Source organism: Diadema setosum, chromosome 3, assembly GCF_964275005.1.
Source record: "Diadema setosum chromosome 3, eeDiaSeto1, whole genome shotgun sequence".
NCBI lineage: Eukaryota > Metazoa > Echinodermata > Echinoidea > Diadematoida > Diadematidae > Diadema > Diadema setosum.
This window is the reverse complement of record NC_092687.1, coordinates 28624563-28639364: the sequence shown is the minus strand read 5'-3', so window position 1 is coordinate 28639364 and position 14802 is coordinate 28624563. Positions and strand designations below refer to the sequence as shown.

The 14802-nt window shown below is 38.6% G+C and overlaps 1 protein-coding gene across 1 annotated transcript in view; it reads right to left on the bottom strand.

Moving 5' to 3' along the window:
- LOC140246754 (uncharacterized) overlaps nucleotides 1-14802 on the bottom strand; it is a 239921-nt gene that overhangs the window by 224511 nt on the left and 608 nt on the right. Inside the window, exon 2 of the mRNA XM_072326092.1 lies at nucleotides 7239-7544. Coding sequence (XP_072182193.1) covers nucleotides 7239-7544 — 306 coding nt within the window. The remainder of the gene's footprint in view (nucleotides 1-7238; nucleotides 7545-14802) is intronic.

Here is a 14802-nt window from a genome sequence, read left to right as displayed (position 1 = left end):
AACCATTTTACCTTTTTTTAAGTCCTCACTTAAAATCAAGGAGTGCGACTTTTTGCTTGTTTTGTGATGCACGGTCACATATATTCATTAGTCAATCAGTAGATTAAATATGTGTTCTCTTCAAACTTGATTGCATTCGCCAGGAACTCAATTCAGATTAGCAAAGTGTAATGGAGTGAATAAAATTAAATAATAATTCACATATATGAGCAGTGGCGTATCTAGGGAAAACGGCGCCCGGGGCAAGCACGAAAATTGCGCCCCTAATTTCTGAAAAAGTGTTCAACGCCAACCCCATCCCGGTAGGGACTTTAAGCAAAGTCCACATGATATGTTTTTTCAAGCACTTAAAAGGGGTCTTTTGAGGATGATTTAAATGTAATGAATTTTGATAAATTTTGGCGAGCGAGCGCAGGGAGCGAGCCGAAAATTGTTTGTGTTTCAGCTTACAAAACATGGATTTCTTGTCATTTTTGCTTATCAAATCTTACAATTCCAATCAAGATATAGTGACGGTCTTATAGATAACGATTTAACTATACCAACAAACTGAGGACTTTAAAAAATATCCTAGATTAGTACGCGCGAGTGGGCCGAAATTTGTATAATTTCCGCGCCATCATCACGTTTTGTTCTTATCTATTTTTTTTTTCGGATAACTTTTGGCCAGCGAGCGCAGCGAGCGAGCAGAACATTTTTGTACAATGTATATCAGCTTACAAACATGGAACTTTTTTGTCATTTTTTGCTTATTAGATCTTACAATTCTAATCAAGATATAGTGACGGCCTTATAAACAACGATTTATACCAACAAACTGATGTCTTCAAAAAATGCTCTTAATTAGTACGAGGGAGTGAGCCGAGATTTGTATATTTCCGCGTCATCATTACGTTTTGTTCTTATCTTCTTTGATTTTTTTCTCGCCCCCCCCCCCATGTTCGAAACCGTTGGCGCCTTCTTTTGATCCAATTGGCGATCGCTTCAGAACGAAAGAAATTGCAGCCGCTGCTCCGTGAAACATTTTGCCTGCTAGATATAAGATGACATGTGAAGAGTTTGTTTGCAAAAACCGATAAGTCCATATTTGCCAAATGGAGATATTTGCGATTAAAGGTTAAGAAAAACAAAGAGAATAATAAGAAAATGTTTGCTTCTTTTGACCATAACTTCAAAAATGTACCTTTATATGTGGTGACCAATATATCATTTAAAAGGTATTATTTTGTACTTTGTGGCAAAGACCGTATTTCAAAATCTTCAAAAATGGACTTATCGGTTTTTGCGAACAAACTCTTCATGTGTAAACACAATAGACATTGTCATTTTGTCGGCGTCGTCATCACGTTTTTTTTTTTTCTTACTTTCTTTTTTTATAATAATTTTGGCGAGCGAGCGCAATGAACGAGCCGATTTTTTTTTTTTTTTCTTCTTCGTTTTTTTTTTCCTTTTTTTCTTCTTCTTCTTTTTTTTTTCCGTTTTTTACGCCCCAAGGAGTGGCGCCCGGGGCACGTGCCCCCTTGCACCCCCCCCCCCAGATACGCCAGTGTATATGACCATGCATCACAAAACCAACAAAAAGTCGCCAGACACAGATTTTTATATGAGTGCAGATTCTGAAAGAGCGGTCTCTACTCTTTCAACGATGTTTACCTCAATTGTAATGGACTCTTCTAACAAAGCTTAATATTGGAAAAATAGTGTGAAACGAATAAAGAGGCTCTGAAGTACAGGGTCTTTTTTAGGGCCGGCGCAGGCGTTGGGGCCGTGGGGGCTCAGGCCCCCACACTTTTTGTGCACCATACAAAGGAATACATAAGGTGTCATCACTTTGTTAGCTCATGAAACCCGGAAGTGGGCCCCCACACTTTTGAAAACACTGCGCCGTTCCTGTTTTTAGCTATCAACTTTCACCAAACCGTGCTAGCTGTGCGGTGAATCGGACTAAACAACAACAACAACAGAGATTATCAGATTGGGACGAAATTTAACCTAGTTTATAAACATATTCTGTCCGTGATTATTGTCAAATTTTCAAAGCAGTAACCTCATCCCTTCAAAAGTTACTAGTCTTGAATGGTGAAGAGTGGTCAAATGGGTATTAAGAAATGAAAGGGGGCCTCTAAGGCATACCTGATCTCACTACTCTAAAAGAAAAAAAAAACCGTAGAGAAACTGCTAAAATGCTTTTTTCCATTCATTTTATGATCCAAATCTTAAGAATAATGTAGAAGAAGGGTTGCTCTTTCAGAAAAACAAAACAAAACAAATAGGCCTATTGACTTGATTGAAATCACGTAAGATCAAATAGTGCGTTTTTTTTTTTGTTCGTTTTGTGAATCGCTGTCATAACTATGTTTCTGTGGAGATTGGAGATACCAAGGCAATACTTTGTTTGGCATTGACAAAAGGTGAATTTTGCAAACCGAAATAGGAAAGCAGTCACATGTATCAACTTACAATTTAACAATGTTATATCAAAATGCACTAAATAATTCAGTCGACAGCTCACCCGATTAAGCCCACACTTGGGGGAACGGAGCCACTGTCGGGGTAGCAAAATGTTGCGAAACTTTTATCGCAGAGCAACGGTCAGTGGAGCATAATTATGTCGGCGGAGCAAAATCGGAATTTAGTTTCGTGCCACCAAGTGTGTGTATATGTGACCCGCTACAACAAAAAGGTCCTAAAGTCGCGCACGGTCGAAGCCGTGAAAATCGAGTTTGAAGTCAGAGCATAATTATTGGTCAAAATGTACGATTTTCTGATTTTGACATATTATTGGAGCCTGACATGTCTTCTATCATCTGTCGAAATTTTGAAGCAAAATGATGAAAGGAAAGACCAAAAAATAGCGTTTTTCTGGGCCATGTTTTTGGCGTTTCAACCAAGCAGAAACCGGTTCCAAAATTTGGATTGAGCGCCACATACAGGCTCCGCCCCTAACAACGACCGGAGTGATCTCATTGGTCAGTTTGCTGCTTGCCGCTAACCGAAGCGTGAAGCTCGCACACTGCTAAGTCGACTGGTGCGTGCGGGCGGGGTGCGCTATGCCTAGCCGCTTCTCCTGGCATCCTGGTCACTGATTGGTCGGTGAGGAGACCGCCGGCGCTGTGCTTGAATGAGCATTTCGCGGGTTGCTAGGGTTTACCTTCCGGAGGTGAAAACTGACTACGTGCCCCTTGAATGCGATTGCGCAAGGAAAACTTTTAGGGCGCTTTTCTCGAAACAGTGATTTCCCATACGTCTCGACATGCTCTCTTTTAAACATCGATATCTCCGCACCCGATTATTTTCATAAGATGTGTTATATATCAATTTAAAGCAGAAAGATTAGGAAATTTTGTCATGCAATTTTCAAATAATCGACCTCACCCGACTTTAGGATCATTTTGTTGTAGCGGGTCACATATGTGTCCGTTGAAGGGGCGTGTTGGTAGGAAATGTAGTTTGTAAGTGCCTACATTAGGCACGCGCAACCCCCCCCCCCCCTCCCTCCACGTAGAAACAACACGAAAAGATGAAAAGAACATTCAACATATTGGAATTTATCAGAGCATCATTTCAGACTTCGTATGGGACGCCACATTAGCTGCTTCGCTGTATATTTTTCATCCACTGTTTGTTTTGTTTTGTTTTGTTTTGTTCTTTTGTTTCCATTTGTGTAGACTGTTCACAAAATGTGCTGAGAGTGCCTTGTTCTGATCAAAGTTCACCGATTTGGTCTCTAGAATCTCAATGAATTATTCAAAATTTCTTCGCCATACCGATAGTTATTTGTACAGTGTGCACGGTGTCAACTTGAATGTTTATATGATAATAATTTTTGATGTGATCATTCTCCATCTCCCTCGACTATACTACTGCTCGGGGAATGGTGGAATTTTTTTCCCACTGATGTTACCCTTTCCCCTTTATCTAAGTTATAAGCGTGCACACACACACACACATACACACACACACACATTAACTCGTACCCCCCTTTTTTTTAAAGATGAATATCTTGACAGGTAAGAAGGTAGACAGATGAGAGATATAGATAAACATATGTGACCCTGCATCACAAAACAAACAAAAAGTCGCCAGACATCTTAGCAAATGACGGGAGCTGTAACATGCACTCTTCTGGACTATATACACGTCCATAAGTAGCAGTGTTCAATTGCTGGTAGCAAGAAATGACATCTTCATAAAGTATATACAATAAAATTGTATATATATATATATATATATATATGACCCTGCATCACAAAACAAACAGAAAGTCGCCAGACCTGAAATTTTAGTTCAAGCTTATTCTGAAAGAGCAGACTTTAATCTTTAAAATGATGTATAACTCAAATCAAACGGACTCTCAAAACCTGTCCAAGGAGGTTGAAGAGATGGAGTAACAACAGAGTTATTCCCTTTGATCTATGTTCGAACCGCCGCTCATAAATATTTGAAGCACGTGGCAAACAGGATCTGCTGCGCCGATACGAAGACAATTGACTCGTGTCTCATTGCATAATCACCAGCCACTTTCAAAGGAAGGTATGTCTTTGTGATGGTAATTACTTTTCGCTATCCCTTCTTATAAAAGCTAGGTGGTACAGACACGAGGATGCGCGAACAGAAATTGAGGAAAAAATGCGGAAATGAAGATGAAAATTACTCGACTGGGCATACGCGGGCACTAATCTGATATATCTATCAATAAAGAATTATACTTGAAGATTATTACATGTTAGTTTCATTTGGGGAAAACTAATTAAGTCGAAAAGTAATAAAACCAGCTTTCCAGGATGGTGCAGTTTTAAACATTTTTACGTAATACAGCTCTGATTTACACTTTTGCGCAAATTTCTGAACGGAATTGACTTTTGTTTTACATGCTTTATTATTAAGTGAAATTTCATTTAATAAATAAATAAGCAAAATATGGCCAACATGATAACGTTCAAAATGGATCTTCAGTTTGCTCAGCAAGACGGCGGCTTAGAACATTGATCATCAAAGGCACGAGTGCACCTGTGGAATTCTTTTGTACATCAATAGAAATCTGACAACTGTTTGAATAATTACAGCCAGTTGGAAGTCCATGTATAAAACCTCCTTGATCTTTCTAAATATTGGAAAGAAAGCACAGACTCAGGAAAAGTGTGAACTGAGAAAAGAGGCTCAGAAGTACGTGTCTATTCAAGCGCTTAATCTTTACCAAGTCGTGCTTGCTGTGCGATGAATGGGACACACAAACAGGATGTAAACCACCGGAGTAAAAACAATGAAGAGATTATCAAATTAAACTGAAATTGAGCATGCCTTATAAACGTATTCTGTCGTTAATTAATCCCAACTTGCAAAGCAGTAGCATCATCCTTTCAAAAGTTATAGGAGTTGAAAGTGAAGAGTGTGTACAATGTTTTTAAGAAATGAAAAGGGCACCCTAAAGACACACTTAATCACATTATTCTGCCGTAAAATGTTAGAGATAAACTGCTAAAAACACTCACTTTCCTGCCCGTTTTATGATCCCAAATTTTGGCATAATGTAGAAGAGAACTTGCCCTTTCAGAAAATATGAAAAAGTCAATATCGGCACGGTTGACGCATTTCGCCTATTTTCAGTTCTCACACAAAATCAGTGTGTGCGACTTCTTCTTCATTTTGTGATGCACGGTCAAATATATAATATGAATATAATATAGATATCATAAAGGTATAGATAAAGATACCAATACAAATTTCGATATAGGTATTGAAAAGATACAGATATATTAACATAGGTGTACATATATAGACATAGGTATAGCTATTTGTTGTAGACGAGTCTTCATATAGATGTTATAAAACGTCTCAGTTGCAGCGCACCGTTACTTAAAAGCTAGAAGCACAGATGAACGGTACCTTTCCGCAGTATCATTTCATTTCACTTATTCTATTTTCAATTTAATTTTCAATTCATTTTATTTCCATACTTCTCATTTATGGACATTATAACAGAAATCAAACAAGTTCTTTCACCTTGTAAACAATGTGCAAAAACACAAAAATATTAATGGTGATAACACAGTAATTATATGTAATAACTGGTCAAATTCGAAATCGAGATGGGGTTGATCAAAGAAAAGTATGGCGGGACCTACATGAAAGCAAGCTTGTTTGGCTGTAAGCCCCGAGTAATCAGTGTTTGTGAAAAAGAAACGGAGAACGGATAGTAGATAAGACCAGATGATGTAAGGGTGCCAAATAAGAAAAAAAAAAACTAAAAATGTGAACTATTACTGTGACCGAGCTATCATTGGTTTCAGGAGTACAACATGATTTGCATATTCATAAAGCCTACTTTGGTATATACACTATAAACTGTTGTTGCATTAAAGCTATCGCCAGGATATGATCAGTAAGACACAAGAAGTAACATGTACAGCTATCAAGCCATTTGGTGTCCGCCGTCAAGCTCTGTATAAAAAGTTAGAGAGAGAAAGAGGGAAAGAGGAAGAGAGGGAAGCGAAGTAGAGTGTGGAATTGATAATGATGAATTCGGAGAGCCTGACAGCAAGACCCAAAATGGAATCTGCAGCGTGTTGACAAGAATGTTTGATCGGACAATAACATACCACCATATTACATAAGACATTACAATTATTCAGTTTCTGCAAGATATGCACTCAATAAAGACTCTTTTAATTTGCGTTTAAAGGAATATAAAGACAAGCAGCTTGTTATTTCGGGGGAGAGGCCATTCCAATATCTAGGGCCCGTATACATTATCGTGTTTTTTTTTAGCGAAAATTGTTTGAGTACGTGGAAGGATAATTATGAATCAAATAGTTTTTCCTGAACATGCGAGCGAAAACATCCGGTAACTCCTTGGCAGAAAAATCTATACATAAATATGCCGACGTTGTAACTAAATAAATGTGATGTTTTCAGTATCTTGTTTTTGAAAAAGTTATGTTTATAATAATTTTTAAAATTTTTAAGATTTTTAAAAATAATTATTTTTTGAAAAATAACGTTTTGAACCAACGTAGCAGCATCTCCTCAACGGAATTTAAATTAGAAATATATCAAAGTGTGTTTTTTCATTGTTTACTATTTTCAGTAAAACAAAAAAAAAATATTTATTAAAATTGCACGGAAATGCCCTTTTGATTTTACCATCATCATTAACAGTTTTCTCTCATTTGGGATCCTAACTATTTCCTAAAAAAAATAAAAAAAATAAAAAATCTTTGTGACACAACATTACTTACAGTTGACAGTCAGAAAGGTGGAATTCTCGCAATTCGAAGAATCGCTCCAATGGACCTGACATGAGAAAAGACCTTCATCTGCCATCTCCAAGGCGGTAATGACGAGGCTGAAATTATTGTCGATGGTGAAGCGTTCCTCTAAGCTCTGGAATTTCCCGTCAAAAAAATTAGCCTTCATCGATTTCTGATCTGATAGGTTCTCCTTGACCCAGGACACAGCAACTGGTTGCTCCTGGATGTCACAAAACAATCGAATCTCGTCCCCTTTCCATCCGCGAACGTTGGGGGTAGTTCCTACCACCGAAGCTAAATAATAAAAGATAAGGGTGAAAAATAACAGTGCCATGCATAGTGTAACTGTTATATGCGACCTTATGCTACCTCTTATGGTATTAATTATGACGTTGTTTCAGGTACCAGACATTGTAAAGCGGATGCGGTATCTTTTTGAAACAATGCACCTGTAACTAAATCACATTTCAGAGGAATAAGGAAAAGGAACACAAACATTTTCAATAATGGGCAATCATTTTGTGCTATTGTCCTTGAACCTTAAAGCCTAACTTGTTGTGGCCAAAGAGAACAATAGCAGATAAAATCTCAGATATCATGATATGTTTGTTTTTGTTTCCGTTATTGTTCTCTATTTCACATTTAAAAATTAAATTGTTCATGATTATTCATTTAGGTTTTCCCGGGCAATTTCGCACTTTTGTCAGTCCATTTGAAAGAAGGTTCATTTGATCTAGCAAAATCCTCGTCACTGCAAATTCTGTCATTCAAAATTGCAAGTTGTTCGTTCGATTTAGCATTTCGATAAATGGAATTTTATACACATGTGGTTTTCGAATTCGTAAAACGGGCATTCAAATCGGCACGTGCTCTTCAGTAATTACAATTCGCCAGCACTGGCCGAAAAGGGTATTTCAGTCTTTCAATTTCGCATATGGGCAGTCCAATTCCAAACATGTTCATTCAAATTAACGTCATTGTATTTTTCTTTTAAGGTGAGAACATTTAACACGTATTTCTAGTGTGACTTTTTGTTTCATTCGCGCACTGTAAAGCAGTAGAAGGATCATACTTTTGACCCTATAAAACTTCAGTTTATTGTTCTGTAACGCCCCTTTTCTTTCACACTTGTCATTATTTGTCTACATGTAGCAGAACTATATATGTGACAGTGCACCTCAAAACAAACAAAAAGTCGCCAGACATGAATTTTTAGTTAAGACCATATTCTGAAAGAGCAGACTTTAAGCTTTAAAATGATGTATAACTCAAATCAAATGGACTCTTCTAACCTATCTAAATATCGGAAAGAAAGCACAAACTCAGGAAAAGTGTGAACTGAGAAAAGAGGCTCTGAAGTACAGTGTCTATTCAAGCGCTTAATCTTTACGAAACCGTGCTGGCTGTGCGATGAATGGGACAAAAATGAGGAAGTAAACCACCAGAGTAACAACAATGAAGGGATTATCAAATTAAACTGAAATTAAGCATGCCTCATTAACACATTCTGTCCATAATTAATGCCAACATTCAAAGCAGTAGTATCGTCCTTTCAAAAGTTATTAGAGTTGAAAGTGAAGAGTGTGGACAAGGTTTTTCAGAAATGAAAAAGGGATTCTAAAGACACACCTAATCACACTATTCTACCAAAAATGTTCAAGATAAACTGCTAAAAAAAAACCCACTTTCCTGCCCGTTTTATGATACCAAATTTTAGCATAATGTAAAAGAAGACCCGCTCTTTCAGAAAATATGAAAAAGTCAAGTTCGGCTAGGTTGACCCATTTCAATTATTTTCAGTCCTCACGCAAAATCAGTGTGTGCGACTTTATGTTCGTTTTGAGGTGCACAGTCACATATATTAACTTCATTTTCTTACAGTCATGACAGCACAAGTTTGATACAGACGTGTTTCTCAAGAAAACAGAAAAAGAATTATATGAACATTGATGATCATAACCTTGACTTCGTAGAGCTGACCGACACACTCGGAATAAAGCGCTCAACGGCCAGATAAGTTGTGGCCACACGCAATGTCTTAATTCGAACTGAAAAAAAAAAAAAAAATGTTGCCAAAAAACTGCATACGAAAATATGAAAAGTAATGACACTACGAACATTAATAACTTTGTTGAAAAAAAAATTGAAGAAAGTATCAAAGCATGAACATGCGTGCTAAATTGATTGCAAAAGATGTTAAATTGGCGCCCAAAATGAATTCGAATGAACGAGTGCAGCATATTTGTGATCACGTGACAATTATCATTCTAAATTGAATTAAAGAATAACAAAATTGTTCTTATTTCACGAATTTCAATTGAGACGTCTGGGAAATCACTGTTTCGAGAAAAGCGCCCTAAAAGTTTTCCTTGCGACGCAATCACAATCAAGGGACACGCAAGTCAGTATTCACCTCTGGACAATAGAAGGTAAGCCCTAGCAACCCCCTAAATGCTTATTCAAACACAGCGTCGGCGGTCTCCTCACCGACCAATCAGTGACCAGGATGCCAGGAGAAACGGCTGGGCATAGCGCACCCCGCCAGCACGCACCAGTCAACTGGGCAGTGTGCGAGCTTCACGCTTCGGTTAGCGGCAAGCAGCAAACTGACCAATGAGATCACTCTGGTCATTGTTAGGGGCGGAGCCTATCTGTGGCGCTCAATCCAAATGTTCGAACCAGTTTCTGCTTCGTTGAAACGCAAAAAAAAAAAAAAAAAATGGCCCAGAAAAACGCTATTTTTTGTTGTTTTCCTTTCATCATTTTGCTTCAAAATTTCGACAGATAATAGAAGACATGTCAGACTCTAATAATATGTCAAATTTAGAAAATCGTATGTTTTGACCAATTTTGATGGTCTGACTTCAAACTCGATTTTCAAGGCTTTGACCGTGCGCGACTTTAGGACCATTTTGTTGTAGCGGGTCAATTGAAAAAAGAGTTAATTACAATGAAACTAAACGGAATTTGAATGTTCCAAAAATGAATGTGAATGAAGAGATCATAAATTTGAAATACCGAATATCTCTCCAACGTTAGATTTCGGTAAATTGAATACAGTAGTTAAGAGTTGGGCTGACAACAGTGCGAACTAGGCCGGGATAACCTATATGATACTAAAAACAGTAATAATAATACATGACTAATACCAACGTTCAAAGCAATATCATTAGAATGAAGAGTTTGTTTTCTGACTTTGTGAGTGGTGTGTATGTGTGTGTGTGTGTGTGGGTAGGTGTGTTTGTGTGGGGGGTGTAGCGACATTAATAGTGGGCTACACTATTTTTAACATAGTTGAAGTCTCGTCATATCGAATATTTTGTGGCCACAGTATATTGCGCAATGTTAACATTGTTGAATCACGGGAAACCGCGCCCGATACAATGCTCTTCGTGACATTTTAATGGGGGTTGGGGGAGGATACATGCTATTCATGAGCTTGTTTGTCCTTGTGTGTAAAGTCCACATAAAGTTAAACTACGCAGCATTTTCAGAGGCCAACTTCCTTCTTCCTACAATGTACTCTATTACAGGCCTTGGAATTACGTGTGTGTTCATTTTTGGTTGTTCGATTCTCCACCAGTGGGACTCGAACCTGCCATCTACTGCTTGTGACACTACGGCAGTGACAGCTTGGGTATATTTTCCATGTTCATCGTGTCACTGCCGGCAACCAGGGACAGCCTGGTGGTAGTGTCGCATTGTGAAACTTCGTGGACATAAGGATTGCGCGAGCGGTGCGCACACGCGCGGATTAGCTATAACGTGTAATTTCTCGCATCAAAAAACGTATCTTGATGCTATATGTTGAAATATGTCATATTTCTTGTTGACGGCACGGAAGGGGGCGAAGCGATTTGAAAAGAAGACAAAATTTACTTTCTTTTCATGTTATGATTTTTTCCAGAGAGTATTTATCTTCGCTGCTTTTCAAGTTTTAATTTGGCTGAGCATGTTCACTTTTTGTAAAAAGTCTATGGGAAATGAAGAAATTTCCACGATTTCGTACGTACTCGCTGGTTTTCAACATCGATCAAATCAGAACCATATATCGTATCAACTTGGGGCGAAGTGTTTTGGATAGAGCAGGCTGTAATCTACATGACTATATAAAATTCATTGCTATTGGTTATTTAACTCCGCTGCTTTCTTAGGCTAAAACTACTGATCAATTGGAAAAACTGTCTCAAAAGTAGAAAACCTACGATGACGTAATGGGCGATACTATTCATCGCAAAGGGAGATGACCGGATGTACGTGGTAGCGTACGTACGTACAGTCCATTGTCACTCACGCGAGAAGCCCGAATGTGACAATGGTGATCTTTCCCAAGGTATTTCAAAGAGGAATCCTCCTATTTAGTCCGAAAAAAAAACTTATTACAACGGCCATGAAGGTGGTTAAAATGATCAAGTATGCTTTAAGATTGGTGGAAGCGTACATAATTTCATGAAAAAAAAAATGTCTACATAGCCAGAAAATGAGGTAATGATTGAGGTCCTTAGGCAGCCAAACAATGAACGATCGGTTCGTTGCAATGAGTCCCACGTGTACAAAGTTGCGTATGGTTAATTACAGTACTGTACGTATACTGGCTTCCATCAGGGAGGTGGGGAGTCCATGCTTTCATAAGAGCTGTGGCTGTCTATGTAATCCTGAGGCATTTCAGGAAGCATTTTTGTCCGCGACAAAGCTGTCAGACAAATTTTCTCTCAGGCAGTCAGATGCAAGGATTTCTGTAGCTTGTAACAGTGTGTCAGAAATTATGCTTCATCAAATGCCTCCATGCAATGCAGCGAACCCCTATTTTGATAATGGAAACGCCCCGTCTCTTTGCTATCTCCGTTCAAGCGTGAGATGAGTAAACAACGTGACCCGGTGACCTGAACGTGCACACATGTTGTTGCTCGGAAGGCTTGTGTCCAAAATTGGGGGAAAGTTTTCATAATGTGCCCGGAAAGCAGTAGATGACAGGTTTGAGTCCCACTGGTTCCTTTCTTCCGACATGTTTGTTAATTTACAGATCAGCAGTTGCGATCCTAACAAATTTTCATTTGTAGAGGGAGACAAATTGAAGAAACTCAAACCTGATATCGGTTCTTATCATGACGATATAATCAGTTGAATTTGCATACATTTTACCTATTTAAAATAATTTGAGCAACATATGACGATAGCTTACTTATTTTCCTTGAATTTGATACCAAATTTGTGAATATAAGGTGTATTTTTGTTGCCGAAAGCCCAAGGACAAAATCCCCTTACGCAGCTCATTACGTATGCAAGCCTCGAGCGGGCTTACGTACGAGTTGAATAAATACGCGGTACCTTCTATCCATCATAGAACGTCGAAAACATAGTTTGTATCAAACAAAATGAATATTCACTTAGATCGTAATATGCGACAACTTTGTCAAATGATCATAGCCGTCTGGGAGAGGCTTTCGGTATTGAAAAGTGGCTGTGTTATGCGCCCCAGTGAACATTGACTGATATGTCATCGCATGCTGATGTAGAGTGGTGCGTACAAGGAAGTTAACTTGTAAATTTGCAATATTAATTTATACTTTATTAGGACACTGTGTATAATAAATTTAAGTAGGTTCTATTCATCATAGGCCTACTCCGAACTTGTCTGAAGCACCTTAATTTACCCAAGCCAAAAATTAAAAAAAGGGTGGACACATTATTTTGCAAGCAATTCTTGGAAATAAATTAATCAATTAAAAAAAAAAAAAGAATTGCCCCTTTTGCGAATGGTAATTGCTCAAACAGAATGCATGGTTCTCCGAATACGTCTACATTATGTCTTGACATGTGTGACGACAGTGTAACATAACTGACAAAAAAAAAAGAATGACATTTTCTTTAGAGAAAAGTGAAATTTGGTGATATTTATCACTTCTTCTGTGTGTGCATCATTACTATGTACTAAGTCTGTGGAGACGGACCAAGTTAGGGGAGAGTTGTATCCTCACTTCAACGCGAGGCAGATTTGGTATGTTAGTATTGGAATTTGGTGATGTGGAGCAGACATTTGGTGGGATGCTTGTAAGACTGTAAATTCTAATTGATTAAAACGTGTACTTAGTCTTACCGAAGGAGACCGAAAAGTAGATAGGGTTGGTAGAAGGTATAGTTCTTGCCATACTAGGGATCTTTTGCATTATTGTTATTTTATTTTATGAAAAGTTCCTCAAAATGTGCACGAGATTATCAAAGATCTCGTAAACTAGTTTGATAGGATGTTTGGATAGTCGAGCACACGCCTTTGAAATGTGCCTTTTGAAAAAAAAAAACGGATTGAGTGTGTGAGCAAGTGTTTGTGCGTGTGTGGGGGGTGTAGCGATATTAATAGTGGGCTACACTATTCTTAACATAGTTGAAGTATCGTCATATCGAATATTTTGTGGCCACAGTATATAGCGCAATGTTAACATTTTTGAATCACCGGAAACCGCGCCCGATACAATGCTCATCGTGACATTTTAATGGGGGTTAGGGGAGGATACATGCTATTCATGAGCTTGTTTGTCCTTGTGTGCAAAGTCCACATACAGTTAAACTACGCAGCATTTTCAGAGGCCAACTTCCTTCTTCCTACAATGTACTCTATTACAGGCCTTGGAATTACGTGTGTGTTCATTTTTGGTTGTTCGATTCTGCACCAGTGGGACTCGAACCTGCCATCTACTGCATGTGACACTACGGCAGTGACAGCGGGGGCATCCCACGAGACCGACACCCACGAGTCATACGGTCCACGAGACCGACATCAATATTAGGTCCATGAGTCATAGAGCCCACGAGTTATACGGCTCAGGAGTCATACAGCCCATGAGTTCGACACTACGCACAAAAGGCTCATGAGACCGACACTAAGCAAACATAGCCCACGAGACCGACACTAAGCAATAAAGGCTCATGAGACCGACAGTAAGCAAAGAAAGCCCACGAGACCGACAGTAAGCAAAAAAGGCCCACTAGACCGACACTAAGCTAAAAAGGCTCGCGAGACCGACACTAATCAAAGAAAGCCCACGAGACCGACAGTAGGCAAAGAAGGCCCACGAGACCGACGGAATAAACAGCGCCATCTACATGTCTATCACCTGTACAGGGTGTTCCATGAACGGAAAAATAACATACTGGCGGGTGTAATTTCGTAACACTATCAATTGAAAAATGGTGACCATCTACATAATTATGAACGTCATGAAATATGTATTTCTACATACTTCTGGGGAGGGGGCAAGTGTGTCAGGGAGTTGTTATCAAGTAGAAAAAGTGAATTGTATTCTTCATGCCCCCGCCCCCCCCCCCCCAAAAAAAAAAGAGACAAAAAAAACACAAATGAATTTAAAAGAGGACAATAACGATGTATGGAATGATTTTAGAGCGTTGATAATGCCATCGTGCTATTTTTAATAGGCTTTCCCAGTTTTTAGCTAGAAGATGGAGAAGATATAAATTCTACCTCTTCTCTTTCCCGATTCACTAGTTGCTGATTCTATTTTAGATATTCTACCCTCCTGCTTTGACGTTTTGCAGT